At 42.9% G+C, this 21,076-nt stretch overlaps 1 protein-coding gene and 1 pseudogene across 1 annotated transcript in view; both read left to right on the top strand.

Moving 5' to 3' along the window:
• The first annotated feature begins 9,421 nt into the window (after positions 1-9,421).
• Positions 9,422-9,690, top strand: LOC101100909 (annotated as a pseudogene).
• A 1,538-nt stretch (positions 9,691-11,228) lies between these two features.
• TM4SF4 (transmembrane 4 L six family member 4) overlaps positions 11,229-21,076 on the top strand; it is a 28,176-nt gene continuing 18,328 nt past the window's right edge. The window contains exons 1-2 of the mRNA XM_003992019.6: positions 11,229-11,747; positions 12,731-12,820. Of these exons, the coding sequence (XP_003992068.1) occupies positions 11,574-11,747; positions 12,731-12,820 (264 nt within the window). The 5' untranslated portion in view covers positions 11,229-11,573. The remainder of the gene's footprint in view (positions 11,748-12,730; positions 12,821-21,076) is intronic.

Raw genomic sequence — 21,076 nt, 5'->3', positions numbered from 1 at the left:
ATCTGGCAGTAGATGCTGGTTGTGAGCACAGCACATAGCTGTTAGCCAGAATGTTCACGTGGGGGCTTCCTTACAACATACTAGATGGGTTCCCAGGGCAAGAGTCCCTAGAGAGAGAACCAGGCAGAAGTTGCATTACCTTTTATGACCTAGCCTCAGTGTCATTTCTACCCAGTTTCTTTGTTGTTGTTATCGTTTTTAAAATTTTTTTAATGTTTATTTTTGAGAGAGAAACAGAGTGTGAGCGGGGGAGGGGCAGAAAGAGAGGGAGAGAATCCTAAACAGGCTCCAGGCTCTGAGCTGTCAGCACAGAGCCTGACGTGGGGCTTAAAACCAGGAGCTGTGAGATCATGACCTGAGCCAAAGCGGACGCTCAACCAACTGAGCCACCCAGGGGTGCCTTGTTTCTGTTTTTAAATGTCTATTTATTTACTTTTGAGAGAAAGAGAGAGAGCACGAGGAGAAGAGGGGCAGAGAGAGAGAGGGAGGGAGAGAATCCCAAACAGGCTGGGATTGTCAGATGGAGTCTGAAGTGGGGCTCGAACCCACGAACCATGAGATCATGACCTGAGCCAAAGTCAAACGTTTAACTAACTGAGCCACCCAGGTGCCCCAACTTCCACCCAGTTTCAAAGGGAAGGAACATAGATCTGGCTTCTCTTTCTCACGTTGTAAGAACAGTATGGAGGGTGGAATATATATATATTGGTACAGTCATCTTTAGAAATACAGGCTGCTACAGCTTGTCACGTCATTTAGATATCTTATATCTGAATATCCACCTGTAAAGATAGGTAACCATCCCAGCTATAACTTAGAATGGAGAGTCTCCCCACATGCTATTTTCATTAACGTTCTGTTGGACAGCTAAAGTGTAAATGTATATACATTTACAATTGTAAGGGTAAAATGCCAAAATAATCATGATTGTGAAAGTTGTTTATTTTATATACAAAAGCAATTGTTAAGAACTACTACTAAATAGATCAATAGGGACATCAATCGACAGTTTATGCAATAATCCTGACCTTTGTTGGGGTGTCTGAGTGGCTCAGTCAGTTAAGCTTCAGACTTCAGCTCATGTCATGATCTCGCAGTTCGTGGTCTGAGCCTCATATCGGGCTCTGTGCTGACAGCTCAGAGCCTGGAGCCTGCTTCACATTCTGTGTCTCCCTCTCTCTCTCTGCCCTTCCCCCACTCACGCTCTGTCTCTCTCTTTCTCAAAAATAAATAAACATTAAAAACATTTTTTTAATAAAAATAAAATAATGCTGACCTTGGTGGAATTGCATTTCATTCATGGTTATTTAAATTCCATTTAAGCCATATCTTTCAAGGAAAAGTCATATTGGAAATTCTTTACATATGAGGAGGATATATTAAAAGCATAAAGATAACTTTACCACTTAAAATGTCACAGGCAGGAGAAACTCCAAAATCACACAATGACATCTGTGATAAATCATCCTTGATCCAGACAAGGTAACGCTATGATTCCATATCTTGTGAATATATATACAATGAAATATTATTCAGCCTTAAAAAAGAAAAAGATCTTGTCATTTACAACAAGGATGAATCTGGAGGACATTGTGCTTTTGAAATAAGCCAGACACAGAATGAAAAAACTGCATGATCTCACCTATACATAGAATCTACATATCAAATACGTAGAAGGAAAGGTAGCATGGTGGTTACCAGGGGCCGGGGAGGTGGAAGAAATGGAGAGATATTGGCCAAGGGTGCAAAGTTGCAGTATGTAGAATGAACGGAAACCTACTGTACAACATGATGACTATAGTTAATAATACTGTATTGAATCCTGGAAATTTTGTGAAGAGAGTGTATGTCAGTGTTCTCATGACAAAAACCAAGGCAATTATGTGAAAAGATATGTTAATTTGCTTGACTATGGTAGTCATTTCACTATGTATATGTACATCAAATCATCATTTGCACACCTTAAATATATATAATTTTTATTTAAAAAAAAACCTGGTATGAAGAAAACAGGAAGTATTAGATAAAAGTGAGGTGTCCCCAAATACCCTGTTTTTCCACCAGCTTCAGTTAAATGAACAGCTATTTAGTATCATAAACATGCAGGATATTGGCTTCAGCAGCAGAAATCCAGAGGTAGACAGTGTTGAGTAATTACTGATCTGAGGCTAGTCAGACTTATAAATTTAGTCTACTAAGGGGTGCCTGGGTGGTTCAGTCAGTTAAGCATGTGACTTCAGCTCAGGTCATGATCTGAGTTCGAGCCCTGTGTCAGGCTCTGTGCTGACAGCTCAGAGCCTGGAGCCTGCTTCACATTCTGTGTCTCCCTCTCTCTCTGCCCCTCCTGTGCATGCTCTGTCTCTCCCTCAAAAAACAAACATTTTTTTACAATTTAATTTTGTCTACTAAAAGTTCAAATAATAAAATTGCAATGATAATTAGGCATGTTGGTAAAGTTTCAGATTAATTCTCATATAGCTCATGTTTATTCTATGAAGCTGATCTTTGGCTTTGGCCTCAATTTTGTATGAATATTGATTTTAACATTTGTTTGTTTAACATTTGGCCAAAATAAGTACAATGTCCACAGTGACCAGGGAAAATGTAGCATATGTAATCAATAGTTCTAAGCTTTCTACACAAGTTCTGTTTCCCTGCACATTGTTTTTGAAAAAGCGCAGGTGAGGGAATTAACTTTCTGACAAGAAAAAACAGAGAAATGAATGAAAATAAAGATAAAATTTGGGTTGAAGAGGGAGTGTTGGCATAAAAATATTGTAAGTCTAAAAGGAAGATGGATGGAGGAAATTGGGCCTCCATAACCACAACATGGGAGGAGAGATTACAGGATGCAAAGGAGAGGGGTTGGGGGAAGAAGGGAAAGCTCGAAGAATGTGAGAGAAGGTTGGAATAACAGTGTCATGGAACGCAGTAGGGAATACATGAGTAAGGCAGGAAGACTGCTGAACAGTAGGGCCCTTCCCACTGGACCTCAGCATGAATTTTTAATGGGCTCACGTTTTGAGAACTACTGCCTTCAAACATGCAGAAAACAGGGCAAGCCAGAGTGATGAGAAGTTGTCTTCCAATCCCAGAATCTTCTGAAATCCCCAAGTTGCCCATGACTGTCTCAAGAACGGAAATTTACTAGAGCAAGTAGCAACTGTCTGAAATACCCCACAAAGGGCAGAGCCAGGGGGAAGTCAAAGGGAGGGTATCTTTCTGGCCCCAAATAAATATACTAATAACTGTGTACAACTTTACTGTGATCCTAGGGCCATATGTATTTCCTAGGACAAAACCACCAGCATCGCCTAGAAACTTGTTAGAGGGGCAATATCTCGGGCCCCATCCCAGACCTTCTAGATCAGCATCTGCATTTTAGCAAGATAGCAGATGATTCACATGCACATTAAAGTTTGAGAAGCCCTGGTCTATAACTTTGCTAGAAGCTTCAGTATACATATGGGTAGTCACAGTAATGCTAATCTCAATAGAAATATATTGGGCCTCTGCAACGTGTCTCATATGATAGCGGGTACTATGAAGACCATCAAAGATCTCTGGGACGTATTTTCTACCCTCTAGGTTTAAAGACCGTAATTAGGTAGGAAGGTTTTTTATTTTATTTTTGTTATTAATTTTTTATTTTTTTTTTTTGCAATTATAGTTCAGTCTTCAAAGTCTATGAAAGGAAAACAGTGTATTTCACTTTGGCTTCCTGTGGTTTGGAGCTGGTCATTCAATTTCAAGTGAGGGAAGTATATCCTCGAACTCAGACTTCTGGACCGCACCACTGACAGAGGAAGGGTCACACCAGCTGCCTACACCTTTAAGAGATCTGCCCAAATATCGATCGGTCCTAGATACCATTCTTGTGCCTGATACATAAGGGCTTAATAAATATGCCAAAAAATAAACGTGTGAAAGTTAAAACTGACCTTTCAAAGTTCAAAGCTCATTGATATGATCAGCACTTTAAGTTCTGTCTTTAGAACTTGGTTTTAATGTTTTCGCTGCCTCAGAATGTGGTCTTAACCATACTTTTTGCTCTCTTTGCTCATCCTTTTATAGTTTGGCATCAGTCCTTAAAGTCAATCAATGTGAGCATCTTCGGGCAGTGGGACAGCATGAGCCCTCCAGCACTACCTTTTCCTTTCATTAAGACAAGCAGTGTGTAGTTTTGGATTCAAGGGCTGATGTGATGCTTTCTAGCTGCTTGGGTTTCAGCAAGCCCCAGACCCCTCTGAGCCTGTTTCCTCTGGTATAAGAAAGAGGCAGTTACTGTAACCACCTCAGAGGGACGTGGTAGAGATAAAATGAGTTAAAGATGAAAAGCATCAAAGTCATACATAGCATGTAACAAGTGTACAAGAAATATTGACTACATAACTTTATTGAAACTTATTCCTAACAACGAACAAACTTTCAAAGAAGCATTTTTACCTTCTCAGAGGAGCCTTTCCTGCCTCACCTGAATCCCCCTGCCACTATATACGCTTCCATGGCTTCTTCTATGCCATGGCACAGGTCACAGCTGGCTATTATATGTTTCTGAGACTATGTGATTAACAAGAAGCAGCATAGCATGGGGGGCTAAGAGCACAGACTTTTGTTTGTTTTAGCACAGGTTGCATGGAATCAAATCCTAGCTCTTGCTACTAATTATAAGGTCTTGGGCAAGTTACTCTCTGTCTCTCAGTTTTCTCATCAGTAAAATGCACATTAATAATAGAACCTACTTTACAGGCACGTGAGTGGCTCCGTCCAGTAAGCGCTGGACTTTTGATTTCAGCTCAGGTCATGATCTCATGGTCATGAAATCGAGCCCTGCATTGAGGCATTCAATGCAAAGCCCCCTTGGGATTCTCTCTCTCTCTGCCCTTCCCCTGCTTGCATATGCTCTTTCTCTCTCTCAAAATAAATAAATAAGCTTTTAAAAAATAAAAAATAATAGAACCTATTTTATACAGTTGCTATGAGAAATATATTGCTTGGCATGTAATAAGTACTAGGCATGTTTTCTATTGTTAACATTATCAGTATTTATCATCCTTTCCTTATCAGCTCTATTTAACATTTCTCCAGTGCCTAGTTCAGTGCCTGATACATAAGGGCTCAATAAATATGCTAAAAGAATAAATGAATGAAAGCTAAAATTGACATGATTTTAGCTCATTGACATGATAAATGCTTTCACCCAGTTGTTTTCAATACTATTTTCCAAATTTCAATTGTCTTCTTTCTGTTTTTGTTTTTCCTTTCTAATCTGTATGTGAATTTTTTAAAGCAAATATGACCAGGGAAAAATAGTATCAAAAATAATTGGGGAAATACCTACCCAAAGGTACAGACCAAGAGAATAATGTATAATCTTACAAAGTCAGAGGTGTAAATATAAAAGAACAAATGTGTTAAAATTTCCCTGCCTTTTAAAAACCTTAACATGGATTTCTAAACTTGGTCCCTCTTGCAGCCCATGAGTAGATTTCATTTTAAAAAGAGGATGAGAACCCTCAGTTAGTGATGTTACACTTTATGGAGAGTGGGTGGAGGCTGAGTTCCTGTTGAAAGTTAATTTTCTACCTATAACCATAGTGACATGAAACAATGCTAAAACCAGTCGATATTTGGGCAGCTCTCTTGGACAGATTTATTAGCCAGGGCTCATGCTTCTCTGAGAGGTCAAGCTGTGCCCTTTTGTACAGAGAGGGCCACACAACACCCATTGGGGTCATAAGGCAGCACATGCGTGCATTTGCTCTTTCTGGTTGTGAAAACAGCTAGAAATACTGACTTTTACTTGTTAATGGCACCTGCAAGATCCCCAAGCCCAAATATTAACTCAGGCTGTGTCTACTCATATGAATAGAAGGAATTACTTAGATTATTCAGCCTATAACTAAGAAAGCCCTTAATCTGATACTAAATCCACACAGGCAGCCTTCCTTGTGATAATGTAAGAGTAGATGCCAGTTTGGGTTACCGAGATTTTACACTGTGGTAGTTAAGAGCACAGTCTCTGGAGCCAGACTTCCTGGGTTCAAATCCTACCTCGACCATTGTGACAATTTAAAGTATCAAAGACTTTGTGGCCATCTTTCCTGGAGAGATGAGGTCTGTGCCCCTTCCACTGAATCTGAGATGACTCTGACAATTCTGACCAAGGGGATATAATAAAAGGAGCCCTGTCCCAGTTTCTGGCCCAGGCCTTAAGAAACTGGCACCTTCCACTTTCTTGTCTCTTGGATCCTTAAGCCACCATGAAAAATCTGACTACACTGCTACAGAGACCACAAGAAGAATCCTAAAACTAAAGGGGGAGGTGAGGGCCCCATTGAGCCCAGTCTTACAGCCCTTCCCATCAAAGCACCTGGCAGGTGAGTGAAGCCTTCATGGGCCCTACAGACCAATGCAATGCAGTCTTCAGCTGAATAAAAGCAAATAACCCCAGTCAACACTACCTGGGACAGAAGAATCACCCAGTTGATTCCTCACCTACAAAATCATGATATGTATAATAAAACGGTTGCTATTCCAAATACAAAGCTCTAACGTGCCTTATGATACCTTGATAGATAACTAGAACAACACTTACTAGTTGTTTTGGTTTCCTCACCTTTAAAGTAGGGACAATAATTACAATACCTACCTTAGCGGGTTGCTCTGAAGATTAAACAAGTAGTAACGCAAAGCCCTTAGACTAGTGCCCAACACATAGCAATTGCTCTGCAAAATTTGTCTCCTGTTAAGCTTGGATGACAACTCTTATTAGCTTTCTGAGACAGAGAAGTCTGAGAGTGGGCCCCATGTCATCTAGTCTCCAGGCCATCTGGACCTTTTATAGTCTCATCTCAACCAGGACACGGGCCCCTTTTAGAGCACACACGTTGAAATGACCCCAAGTATGAAGGACTAGAGTTTACCATTCCACCTAAGATTAGCTACTGCCTTCCTGCAGGCCAGCTATCTCCCATCCCTCAGGACAGTGGAGGCTGAACTGGTTCCCAGTCCTGATCCCAACTCACGCCCCTCTGCATGATCCAGCTCCCCCAAACCACGCTTCATCCCATCTTCAACTTTCACTTGCTACCCTTTCTTTCCCTCAAATGACCCCTCACCTTCTCCCCGCTAACACAGATTCCTTCACAAACACTTGGGAAATGAACAAGCTCCAAGTTTCCCAAGGATGTTCTGGGTAACCTAGTCCTTCAGGATGTGCCAAAACAGAAGAGTGCTGTGCATGGTGAAGTTTTGGAAACACTGGACACTACATTTCTTAACTTTCCTTCGATAATTACAAGTGCATTTGCCAATTACAAGCCCTAAAAAGTTATGCCATTCAGAAGTCTATTTAACTTTGTATTATCTAGATTTTTACAAACATACCTTGACTGTGAAACACTTTTCTGGTACAACAAGACTTCTTGGAAGGAGGGACCACTGAACTAAGTCCTAGAGATGTGGAAGAGGGAAGCAGGTGAAGGGAGCAGAGAAGAAAGCAAGAAGATGATTGACTTGATTTGGCAGGAAGGCAAATTAGAGAGGGATGGGTTTAAGGTATGAGAGTCATGGGAGGCTCCTGAGGGTTTTAGGCAAGAGCATATTAGATCAGATTAGCATTGGCTCTTAAAATGTTTTTGACCCTTATTATTATTTTTAATGTTTATTTATTTTTGAGACAGCACAAGCAGGGGAAGGGCAGAGAGAGGGAGACAGAGGATCTAAAGCAGGCTCTGAGCTGACAGTAGTAAGCACGATGTGGGGCTCAAATTCTCCAACTGTAAGATCATGACCTGACCTGAAGTCAAATGCTCAACCGACTGAGCCACCCAAGCATCCCTTTTGGAGATCTATAAGTAAATTAAACATGTTGCATTATTACCCATTATCTACACGCACATTATAAAATTTTCATAAAATGGCTGTAATTCTTGTTATATGCAATGCCCACTAATATTTTCTGTCATTTCTTTCTCCTTTTGGAAATCACATTTCAGGAGCTGTTTCAATTAATGTAGGCAAGCAAAGATGGGGAGCTAAACTGTTAACACCTGAATATGAGTGTGTCGGCCCCTCATATTCTCCCTGATGTGCTAGATGAATAAATAAATGAGAGTGATCTCCTTTCCGAGAAGCAGAAGAGTCTATTCTAGTTCTTCTGCTAAGGAGCAGTTAATTCTTATACTCTCTGTGCACGATTTCCATTGTCTCTTGTCTCAAGTAAGAGGTTGTAATACCATCGAGGACAGAAAGTAAGTCAGATTTTTATTGTTGTTGTTCATCAGGACAGCACTTGGCATATTGGTGGACACATTGTGGACACTTCAAACACACTGGTTGCATTCCACTGAATTGATGATTCTTCATCCATTGCAAGGCAAAGAAGTTTAGCAGGCTGAGAAACAGTAGTACGCTTCGCCTAAGTATTGTGCACACCCCAGCAGGTGATCAGTCACCTGGAAAATATCTCCTACTCCTGTGCTCATTGTCTCATCACAGAGAGGAACCCCTGGACTTCCTGCTGCTTAATCTCCAGCAGTCAAACCTCCCAGAGGGTGAAGTCCAAGACTGCCACTGAAGGATGTTTGCATCCTTGTATTCTTTCTGCAAAGATCTCTACTGTCTTTATGTCCCTCCCAGAGCTGCCATCTGCTTTCACTTCTGAGGTCTTTTTACAGGACTGGATCCAAAATGGGGTGCAGTCTCAACTCCCCCGCTCTTTATGATCTCTGAAAAAGAGGTCTTGAGCCTTTTTGGCTTAAGGGCTTCACTGCTCAACAGAGAGCAAGCGACAAACCATTAAGCTTGGGTGTCACAAGAACAACTGCCAGAACCTCACAACATTTTTTTTCTAGTGCCTAGAGCAGTCTGTTGGTGACCCCCATCCCTTCCTGGGGGTAAATTTCTGCCTCCCTCCCCCCACTTTTCTCCAGATTAGGTGTTCCACTTCCTGCTTGCAGGTCTGAAGGCACAATTAATAGCTGAACAATAAATGAGTTAGTCATCCTCCAAGTGTTGAAGTGTCAATGGCCAGAGCATTCCAGAGAAGTGACCATCAGCGTTTCCTCTTCTCCACACAGGAAATAAACGACCTCAGCCCTCTCCCTCACAGTTACTCATGTGCCACAACTTCTCAAAAATTGTGGAAGGAGGGGCGCCTGGGTGGTGCAGTCGGTTAAGCGTCCGACTTCAGCCAGGTCACGATCTCCCGGTCCGGGAGTTCGAGCCCCGCGTCAGGCTCTGGGCTGATGGCTCAGAGCCTGGAGCCTGTTTCCGATTCTGTGTCTCCCTCTCTCTCTGCCCCTACCCTGTTCATGCTCTGTCTCTCTCTGTCCCAAAAATAAATAAAAACGTTGAAAAAAAAATAAAAAAAAAATTGTGGAAGGACTGTCTGGGCTCAGACCTAGTTTGTGGCGACATGGCTAAACATACCAAGAAGGTCAGTAATTATGGGATCCGTTATGGTGCCTCCCTCAGGAAATGGTGAAGAAGACTGAAGTAAGCCAGCAGGCCAAGCACGCTTGCCCTTTCTGTGGCAAAACCAAGATGAAAAGACAAGCTGTGGGGACCTGGCATTGCAGTTTGTGCATGAAAACGATAGGCAGTGGTCCCTGGACATACAAAACCACTTCTGCGGTCACAGTCAAGTCAGCCATCAGACAACTGAAGAAGGTGGAAGACCAGTAGAAATTCTACCATTTGACACATTGTTAGCTAGCCTGTAATAAACGGGAAATTCACATAACAAAATTACTTTGGCTTGTTGTTAAATTTATTAACTAGATGTTCCAATTTTTGTTGCATTAATCTTGCTTTCTCCAAAGACTTGGAAATTAAAAATCCTTCTAATTTTTATTGGAAAGAAAACTGTGGAAGGAAGCTGAGGTGTGGTGCACAGCACCCTTTACTAGCATCTATTCTCTCAGCGTAGACCGGCAATTCCGGTTGCTAGTCTGAAAAGTCTAGGATGTCAAGGTTGTGTTGACTAGTGTTATTCAAATGCCATGATGGGAAATTCTAGGGACCAAAGGTCCTGGCAAAAGAAAGAAGGTTTCCAGGACCCAGGGGGTGGGGGGTGAGGGGGCTGCCTAGCTTCAAGGTGGCATCAATGATGATTAATTCAAGGCTTACATTTCTAGAACCTTGTCTTCTTCTGTGGGATTACTCTCAAGACTCCCTGTCAAAAACTGGAGGGTTATAAATAAAGCGCATCTGCACCTGCTTGGAGTGTTGGAAAACAACTTCCAGAAAAGTGGTAACAGTCCTTATCTGTTGGTGGTGGGAGCACAGTTGGTTCTCCTTTTCATCCTTCTGTTTGTCTGTATATCTGACTTTTTAACCTAAATAAATGAATACTTATAGGGTTTGTAATAAGGGGACAAAATCAAAATTATTGTTCAGAAGGAAGTATGTCCCACTGTTTCCATATACTTTGCACATAGTGACATTCTATTGTTTATATTGAAAAGATAATCTTTTTTTTTTTTTTTTAATTTCTGAGAAGGAACATCTATTAGGGAGACCATAGCCCAGGTTTCGGCAACATAGCATCTTGATTTATAATCTTAGCTCCTTGCCTTATTACGCTGGAATGACCTTGCAAAATGTACTTTACTTGTCTGAGCCCGAGTGTCTTCACCTATAGAGGGGCATGATATCCTCTTCACGGAAGATGAGGAGCATTTAAAGTGCTCTTTGCAGGGCGCCTGGGTGGCTCAGTCGGTTAAACGTCTGACTTTGGCTCAGGTCATGATCTCACGGTTTGTGGGTTTAAGCCCTGTATCGGGCTCTGTGCTATGTGCAGCCTGCTTGGGATTGTCTCTCTCCCTCCCTCTCTGCCTCTACCCCCACTTGTGTGCTACAAATAAATAAATAAACAAACTTGAAAAAAATAATAATCATCCTGATTTTATCCTTTAAAAAATTTTTGTAGGTCCGGGCCCAGTGATACCCAATGAGGCCATCAAATTGTTATTTTCGTATTGAGGAAAACAGAAGCTCTTTTGGATAATTCTTTTGCATTCCAGGCTTTCAGTGGAAACAAAAAGACATACACTGTAGACCATTAAGTTCTTGTGAGACATGATTTTAGGATGCAACTCAATTATACAGTGATTACGAAGAGGCTGGGGGAAATATTTCCTTATCTGGGTAGTGACATTGACAGATTAAAGGTGCACAAATTCTAAATGCTGTTTGTTCCAGCCCTGTGTTCGATTGCAACAATGTGAGTGTCTTGCCTGTGTTGGTGGATTATTAACAGAGGTTATTGGTCTCCATGGCAAAATTATTGCTCTGCGCATAATCTCATTTATGGAGTGCAGGAAAAAAAAAAGGACTTCAGGTCAGGGAGAATGTATAAATGTCCATCGTCATCAGGGGTGTGCTACATCTGAGAAGCAGAAGCAACTCCAAGGACACAGCTCACAGGCTGATTTGGCTCTCAGCTCCAAAATACGGATTGAACTGGGGACATTTACAAGGACGCTCTGGCTGATAACTCTGAAGAGACCCCGTGAAGGAGGCGCTGAAGAGCCTTGTATCGCAGACCTGTATTGTGCTTCCCCAATATGTGCACGGGGGGCTGCGCCAAGTGCCTAGGGGGCACCCTCATCCCCCTCGCCTTGTTTGGCTTCCTGGCTAACATCCTGTTATTCTTCCCTGGAGGAAAAGTGATAGACAATAACGACCACCTTTCTGAAGAGGTCTGGTTTTTCGGAGGAATATTAGGAAGCGGGGTCTTGGTGAGTAGGGAAGCCTTAAAATCCCCCCCGAGAGTTCTGTCGAATCCTTTTAAAATTGGGTACTTTTGTACAAGAAGATATTTCATTGCTAACAAAAGCCCAAGCATTGCATGATGAAAAGTCAGTGTCTTAATGATTTCCCTTCTCCATTAGGACCTGATGAGAGCGTGTCCACTAAATTTAATAAGTAATGAATTCCCAAGATTGGGCTGGCAGTTCTCATGGGTCAATCGAATTCCACGAACCAGACTGAGGGCTGCCAAATTTCTGTATTTAAAAAAAATTTTTTTTCAATGTTTATTTAGTTTTGAGAGACAGAAACAGAGCACGAGTGGGGGAGGGGCAGAGAGAGAGGGAGACACAGAATCCGAAGCAGGCTCCAGACTCTGAGCTGTCAGCACAGAGCCAGGCTCAGGGCTCAAACTCACGAACCGAACCGCGAGATCATGACCTGAGCCGCCCAGGCGCCCCCTGATTTCTATATGCTAACAAGATAGTGCTGGGGGTTGTAGACACACACTTTCTGGCAAACTGATTGACTGAAAACCACCAAAAAGAAGCAGGTGTTGGTGGATTCCTCTTCCACTCATTCACTAATGATACATTTACCCCTTGTTTCCAGTAGAGGATGGGAACCTCCAATTTAGAGAGAGAGAGAGAGAGAGAGACTAGACTCACTTTTCAAAACGATTGCAGACAAGTTTCTTATCGCTCTCCTAACCTACCACGTAAATGGAAACTCAGGGTGTCAGGTCCTGAAGTCTTGCCTCACTGAAGCTGCAATTAGGCCTCATGGAAACTAGACGCTCAGTGATACTCAGTTAATCCTCCATCTACTGCACCAGCCATGCTCTGTAAGTTCTCGCCATACCCTTTTAGCCCCTGAGTCCCGCATCACGGACATAGCTCCACTCACAGCCAGGCAGGCACAGGCTGCCATTTCTCATGTCAGACCTGGTCTGAGGTGCTTCTCTTGCTGACAGATGATTTTCCCTGCACTGGTGTTCCTGGGCCTGAAGAACAATGACTGCTGTGGATGCTGCGGCAACGAGAGCTGTGGGAAGCGCTTCGCGGTAAGTTAACCCAGAAGGCAGCTGCCAGAATGAGTCCAGGGTGCACTGTCTTCTTGTGCTTGGCATGGTGGGGATGGGGATGCATCACCAGCCCCAGGCAGGACTCTGGAGGCAGCTGGCACATACCTAAATATGGATTTCTTGCTGGTGCAAAATAACAATAATAATGCAATTTTAAACACTAAAAAGCCCCGACACTTATAGGATATGAGTATCATTTTAGATTTTGTAAAGAGGCAGGGATGTCACAGCTAGATAACTGGAGTGGGGCCATGTAAAGAATGCAGGTGCCTGGGTGGCTCAGTCAGTTAGGTATCTGACTCTTGGTTTCGGCTCAGGTCATGACCTCACAGTTCATGGGATCAAGCCCTGAGACAGGCTCCATGCTGACAACGTGGAGAGTGCTTGGGATTCTTTCTCTCCCTCTCTCTGCACCCCCCCCCAAATAAATGAATAGACTTATATAAAAAAAAAAAAGAATGGCAGGCATGGAAGGCAGGAATGGGGGCCGTAAGTCTCCCCTCTGCCACTGAGAGGCCTGAGACCGTGGGCGAGTCTTTTCCCTTCTCTGGCCTGCATTGTCTCACCTGTAAAGGGAGTTAGGGCAGCATAAGGGCTGATAACAGCCCCTCCCCAACAGCGCTCTAAATTCCCCATCTACACCGCTGCCAGTTTCACTGCCTCCGTGCCCAGTACTTCCCCACTTTCACCCAGACGTTGTTGACTCAGGACTTCTGTTTCCTTTCTTGTTTCGTGCAGTCAAGTAGGTGAGCTAGAGAGATTAGGCATCACCACTCCAGCCTGGGAAGTGGGGTTGGGTCCCATCCCTGCACCTGGACGAGTCACTGTGCTGCCCTCTGCCTCCCTCTGCTCATCTGTACAATGAAGATGTTGAGCTAGATCAGAGTTTCCCAAGTATGGGACAGGCTCTGCTGGCAGTCAGGTGGGCTGTATCTTTCAATAGCATAGAAAGTTATTCCCTTGTCAATTCTCCTTCAGTCCTGTTGATTTTATCAAGAGAATATTCAGTTTTGATTGGAGAGAGGTCTTTGCCATCCCAAACCCTCATAATCCCCCTTTTTAACAAAGGGAGAACAAACGGGCGCCTGGGTGGCTCAGTCAGTTAAGCATCTGACTCTTGACTTCGGCTCAGGTCATGATCTCACAGTTCGTGATATCTTTCCCCACATCAGGCTCTGCACTGACAGTGCAGAGCCTGCTTGAGATCCTCTCTCTCTGCCCCTCCCCCTCCCTCTCTCATGCACACTTCCTCTTTCTCTCAAGATAAACAAATAAACTTTAAAAAACAAAAAACAAAGGGGGAATAAGTTTCAGGCTCCAGGAACACAAGCAACAAGAACTAAAAGTTCAAAACTACTGCACTGTCTTTGCTAATGATTCTAGCTCTTCACTCTGAGTGGTGATATAAATAAACGCAACAGAGAGTTGTCTTAAAGAAAAATATTAAGAGCACGGGTACACTGATATGGCAAAAACAAAGAAGGTCAACTGGAATTACTGGCTGGCTGATGAGTCAGGATGGTTCCTGCCCTCATTGTCCCCCTGAAGTTCAACTGTCTAACAGGCTCATGAACCCCAAATGATGAATTACTCAAGCTTAACTTAACTTCTTAAAGGAAAAGGTATAGCTATCTGTTCCCAAATAGAATCTTTTCTAACATTTCTTCCCCATTATTATTTGCTCTTTTATTTAATCAAAAAATATTCACTGAGCACATATGAAGGGCTGAGGCTGGTATACTGTGCGTACAATATGGTTTTCTGCATGCAAAGATCATTCAAAGAGAATGTTCTTACCTTCTAAACACCATCATGAGTCCCAAGTAAGCACTGATCATTTTTTTTGGCATTGATTATTATAACATTTAGGGGCGCCTGGGTGGCGCAGTCGGTTAAGCGTCCGACTTCAGCCAGGTCACGATCTCGCGGTCTGTGAGTTCGAGCCCCGCGTCGGGCTCTGGGCTGATGGCTCGGAGCCTGGAGCCTGCTTCCGATTCTGTGTCTCCCTCTCTCTCTGCCCCTCCCCCGTTCATGATCTGTCTCTCTCTGTCCCAAAAATAAATAAAAACGTTGAAAAAAAATTTTTAAATCATCATTTACAAAGAGATGTAAACATTAACCATGATTTATTTGATATAGTTGTATAACATGTGTTTTACACATGTATATTTTTATATAATTAATTATAAGGGAAATGAAGAATCATGTAACTCATTTGCCCCTTGAATGTAATCCTGTTATATCTTGTGGATTTTTGGAGAATAAGCTGAAGATGAGAATTTGAAAAAGAACGGGCAATTAAGAAACTGGATGAAAATTAAAAAAGAGTCATTGCTTAGAAACCTAACAGCTCATTCTCTGGTACTGAGTAGAAGGCTGAAGATTACCCAGTAGCAAAACAAGGGTTTTGTTTGTTTACTTTTTGTTTTTAGGTTTATATATAACCACAGTGAAAAGTGAAATAATATTCAAAGTATTGTGCGAACGTTGTTTTTCAACTAGACTTAAACGAAGTCCAAAAGAAAGGGAGAAAAGTCATATTTTTACAAGCACAGTTGCATTAATAAAACCTGAAACATTTGGTCTGCCCAATTCAGGCTGTCTGTCTGAGCTCCCCAACCGACTCCCCCACCCACGAAGGATCTGCCCTTGGTGTGGGTTGAGGATGACTCCTCCAAATGACTGGCCGATAGTCCACAAGGGCAGCGCCCAGCAAAGGACCAGCTCTGCCAGACTGTCAGCCAAGACAACCAGCCACGGCCACCCTGGGCCAGGGATGCAGGGACAGCCACCCTCTAGGTGGCCAGCAAAATTTCTTTCCTTTTCTTTTTTTTTTTTTTTTTCTTTTGTTTTAGTTCTTAATCAGTTGCCAGCTTTTGAAAATAGAGATATTACGGAAGTATTTAGATATCCTACTTCTTTTTCAAAAAATAAAAAGATGAATGAACCTGATACTTGTGGGCCTGCATTTTGACACAATGATGGCCTACAGTGGGCATGGCAGAGTGTTTCCTATAGGGTCCTCCAAGGGTTCTTGAGTTCATGCCTCTGTTTCAGAGCTCTGTTTCCTTCATGTTCTCAGGCTCTGGAGCACCAAGCAATAATCATTTTTAAAGAAAGGAATCTAAAACATTTTGTCAGACAAAAAGGAAAAGACTGCAGCATACTTTGATTAGTACTATAATGCTGAAGATACAAAGTATTTTTCCAAAGGCTCACAGCATTCCCCTCCAGATGTTTCAGGGACACTAGGCTTCTGCAGAACACTGTTTAAGAAATCCAACTAGGTACAAAGTCCTATGAGATGGAAACAAATTAGGCCAAGGGCTATGGGGCTAAATCCTGTCGCTGTTTCCACAGTCTTGCTCTCATTTGTTTCCTGGCCTCTCTGTCCTCTCTTCCTTGCTAAAGTCTTTCTGGAATACTTTTCAGAAGTCACTGCATCATTCTCTTCCCCTTCCCTGGCTGTAAAACCAGGATAATCAATAGATAGTAGAAGCAGGATATGGTGGTTGTACAGATAAAGCAAGACAATGAGCTGGAAAAAATCTTGAGATCACCTAACCACTATTTCATGGTGAAACCAGAAAATGGAGGCCAGCTCTCCTCTGAGGCCAAGCAAACTTGAAGCCCAGACTTGGGGGCTGCACTCTTTTAAATAAATTAAGCTGTGGCTTAATTCAATCGGTGAAGCCTCTGACTTTGGCTCGGGTCATGATCTCACAGTTTGTGAGTTCAAGCTCCTTTTTGGGCTCTGTGCTGACAGCTCAGAGCCTGGAGCCTGCTTCGGATTCTGTGTCTCCCTCTCTCTCTACCCCTCCTCCCCCCACTTGCACTCTGTATCTTTGTCTTTCAAGAATAAATATTAAAAAAAATTTTTTTTTAATAAATTAAGTTGAGAAAAGTGAGCCCTAGGGCAAAAACTATGAGAGGAAGGTGGCTTCTGAGGTGGGCTCTGAAAACCCAGATGGGGGATTTATTTTTGGGTCTCCACCCCCTTCCTCCCCTATAAGAGGTTCTCAGTCGCCTCCCAGCACTTTATCTGTGGCTGGTCAGGGTCTCCGGCACACTAATCCTTTAAAAAAAAAAAAAGATCTCTCAGAGTCCCTAGGATCTCTTTTAATTTCATCCACTCATTCATGTTAAGTCTGTGCTTTAATAACAGCTTTTTGGGGACGCCTGGGTGGCTCAGTCGGTTAAGCGTCCAACTTCGGCTCAGGTCACGATCTCGCGGTCGGTGAGTTCGAGCCCCGCGTCGGGCTCTGTGCTGACAGCTCAGAGCCTGGAGCCTGTTTCAGATTCTGTGTCTCCCTCTCTCTCTGACCCTCCCCCGTTCATGCTATGTCTCTCTCTGTCTCAAAAATAAATAAACGTTAAAAAAAAAATAACAGGTCTTTTGAAGACCTTGGCCTGGGGTGCCTGGGTGGCTCAGTCGGTTAAGCGTCCAACTTCAGCTCAGGTCACGATCTCACGGTCGGTGGGTTCGAGCCCCACGTCGGGCTCTGTGCTGATGGCTCAGAGCCTGGAGCCTGCTTCGGATTCTGTGTCTCCCTCTCTCTCTGCCCCTCCCCTGCTCATGCTCTGTCTCTCTCTGTCTCAAAAATAAACATTAAAAAAACCTGATATTTGAAGACTTTGGCCTTGACTCAAAGGAGTATCTAATAATGGGACTGAAGGGTAGATTGATAAAGGAGATATTAGGGGCAGGCCAACATTTCAGCATCCTCAACTCGTATCAGGTAGATAAAGGCCCACCCCACCCACAGGCAGGGCCAGATGGTTGACTGACGTTTCTCCAGGGAGGATCTTGATCACTTCTGCAATCAGTGGATTCAACGTGGAGTCAGCACTTCTGCAGTGCCTGGCTCACCAGTGCCCCCTAGGGACACCTCCTGTGTGAGCACTTCTGAAGGGAACATTTCCTGAGGCCAAAAGCACTGACTCTTACCTCTGCATTCTTTGGTGTGACAGCCAGTGTGAGGGGAATTTAAGAAAGACAGTTCTTTTGGGGCGCCTGGGTGGCTCAGTCCGTTGAGCGGCCAACTTCGGCTCAGGTCATGATTTCACAGCTCATGGGATCGAACCCCGCGTCGGGCTCTGTGCTGACAGGTCAGAGCCTGGAGCCTGCTTCTGATTCTGTGTCTCCCTCTCTCTCTGCCCCTTCCCCACTCACGCTCTGTCTCTCTCTCTCTCTCTCTCTCTCAAAAATAAATAAACATTTAAAAAATTGTAAAAAAAAGACAGTTCTTTTGAAATAATAGATTATCTTGAAAGAAGAAATAAAATATGAAGAATATCTTGAAAGAAGAAATAAAAAACTAAATGTTTTTTATGCTTCAAAATCCTCTGCTGTGAAATGGATAATGCACACATGCTTTGTAAGGACACTATAAGGATGGGGGAAGATGTTGCAAGCATCCGTGTGCCCAGGAGGGGAGAGGAGCAGCAGGTGGCTGGGTAGTGAGGACACAAATGGTTGCTGAATGAGTGAAGCAAATGAATGCTCAGGAGGGATTTCAGGTGATTTCTATACTTTATCAGGCTCAATTCTCACACTAACTCTTTGAGTTAGGCATTAAACCCCCCGTTTTATAACTAAGGAAACAGAGGTGCGTTCAAGGTAAGTTTCTGCTCACCACACTCCACCCCGCCAGCCCTCCCCCACTTCTCAAGTGTGGCGAAGCAGAAAACACAGAACGTTAACATCCTAAAGGGGAAAAAATGCATCAGGTCATCTCTATATATCTCAGAATAATTGTTAAGGAGGAACCTTCACGCCCATCAGAGATGTTTCCGCAACACAAGTCTCTAAACGCTATGTCCCCAAGCCACCCATTTTCCTCTTCCCTTCCCAGGCCCCAGTGGTTCCTCCATCGGGTTCAGCCAACCTAGGTACACAGCTGGCCAAGAACACACCATGGGCAGCGGCAGAGCTGGGGTCCAATCCCATGTCCTCTGCCTCCAGAGCCTGCCGGAGAGGAAGGTTTTAAAGCTGACAGATGGTGAATTGGAGGGCATTTCATTATAGGGCATGTTTATCTTCTTTTTCAAGGGAAGTGTTTACAGCATATACTTAAACACATTTCTTTAACAATGTGAACAGAACGTGTGTTCTGAGAGTTGGCCTGTTATTTTTCTGCCGAGCGTGATGCTCTCGGTATTTGTGGAAAGTAAAGTGTGCCAGGATATGATAATAAAAACATTACAATATAATAATGACATTTATCAAGTGCTTATTAATGTCATAGGAAATAATCCAAAACTCAGCAGTAGGCAAAAGAGGGGCGCCTGGGTGGCTCAGTCGATTGACCATCCAACTTCGGCTCAGGTCATGATCTCACGGTTCCTGAATTCGAGCCCCGTGTCAGGCTATGTGCTGACAGCTCAGAGCCTGGAGCCTGCTTCGGATTCTGTGTCTCCCTCTCTCTCTGTGCCGCTCCCACACTTATGCTCCCACATGCTCTCTCGCTCTCTCTCTCTCCCCCCACCCCCCGTCAAAAAATAAATAAATAAACTTTAAAAAAAAAGAAGTAGGACAAAAAAGATTTCTAGGTATCCTATCAGTGAAGTACTGGGCATTATCTAATACCCTACCCCACTTGGAGGTTATCTGATCCTGTGGAGATGTGTACTTTTGATTTCCTATTTACTATCAATTAGCCTATCTTTCATAATGATCTCCCTGAGCAGGTACTTATTTTTGAGGCTTATCTTATGGAAGAGGAAATGGAGGTCTTAGAAAGACTAACTTCCCAAGGTCATAAAGGAGAGAACCAAGACTCAGACCCAAATCAATATGTCTGTAACCCACGCCCTTGACCACTGCACATGGTGCCTCTCTTTACTATTTATTCATTTTGACTAGGGAAAGCATTGCCATAGTACAAAACCTACAAAGGGAACCTCACATTCCTGACTGAAAAGCCTGGCAACTCCTCTCTCTAGAGGTTACCTCTGTTCCCAATTTTGTGTCTCCTTACATAGATTTTTCCAGGCCTTTTGCCCATTTTTTTTAATGTTTATTTATTTATTTTGAGTGAAAGAGAGAGACCACACATGCGTGAGCAGGTGGGGGCAAGAGAGGGAGAGAGAGAATCCCAGGCAGGCTCCACACTTAGCACAGAGCCAAACACAGGGCTGGGCTAGATCTTGCGACCATGAGATCATGACCTGAGCTCAGATCAAAGATCAAGAGTCCAACCAACATTTAACCAACTGAGCCACCCAAGTACCCCCACCGTGCCTGTTTACTTTAACAACAATTTAGAATGTCTACCCTCGTGTATTCAACTTGAGCTCAACAACTTTTCTTTTAATATGAAAAATTTTTTTACCATGAAACCCATGATATAGTTATCTTTAACATAACTAAAAGTTAGTGGTTTTAAGACTGATAATATCTCTGAGTAGTGAGTTTGATAATTTTTTAAAGACTTCTGAATGCGAAATTACTTAAAGCAAAGGGACATAAAGTATACCCTGCTTTCGGGCACCTGGGTGGCTAAGTCAGTTAAGCATCCGACTCCCGATTTCAGCTCAGGTCATGATCTCACAGTTCGTGAGTTCAAGCCTCGGATTGGTCCGTGTTGATGGTGCAGGAGCCTGCTTGGAATTCTCTCTCTCCCTCTCTGCTCCTCCCCCACTCATGCTCGCTCTCTGTCTCTCCCTCTCCCTCAAAATAAACAGACTTCAAAATTTTTTTTATTTTTTTTTTTTAAGTTAAAAAAAAAAGTATACCTTGCTTCATATGGTTCATCCATTTTGGAAAAGTGATGAAAAATCAGTTTGGGTCGTTTCTTTATTTTAACGGGAAGTGTTTCAAATTTGGATACAAAATCAGACCATGCCACCAGTAGATTTCTGAGGTTGTAACCTGATGCTGCATTTTCTTCAGATAGTTTTATCAAGAAGTAAAATATTATTGATTCAGTTGGGAGTCACTGTGCTCCTCTCTTCTATCATATTTCCCTCCTCCCTAAGAGTACCCATAATCATAAATTCAGTGCACACTATATCCATACGTCTTTTAAACTTTTGCTACCAAAGATCAATTTTTCAAATATTCTAGACTATACTGTCCAATATAGGGCAGCCATTGTTCACATGGGGTTATTGAGCAGTGGAATGTGGCTGATCTAAATTAAGGTGTAGCATACGTATAAAATATACACCAGATTCCACAGAATTACTACAAAAACTGTAAAGTATCTCATTAGTAATTTTCATATTGATTAT

Source organism: Felis catus, chromosome C2 (assembly GCF_018350175.1).
Source record: "Felis catus isolate Fca126 chromosome C2, F.catus_Fca126_mat1.0, whole genome shotgun sequence".
NCBI lineage: Eukaryota > Metazoa > Chordata > Mammalia > Carnivora > Felidae > Felis > Felis catus.
Note: the sequence above shows the minus strand (reverse complement) of the source record. Positions and strands in the feature narration are given on the sequence as shown.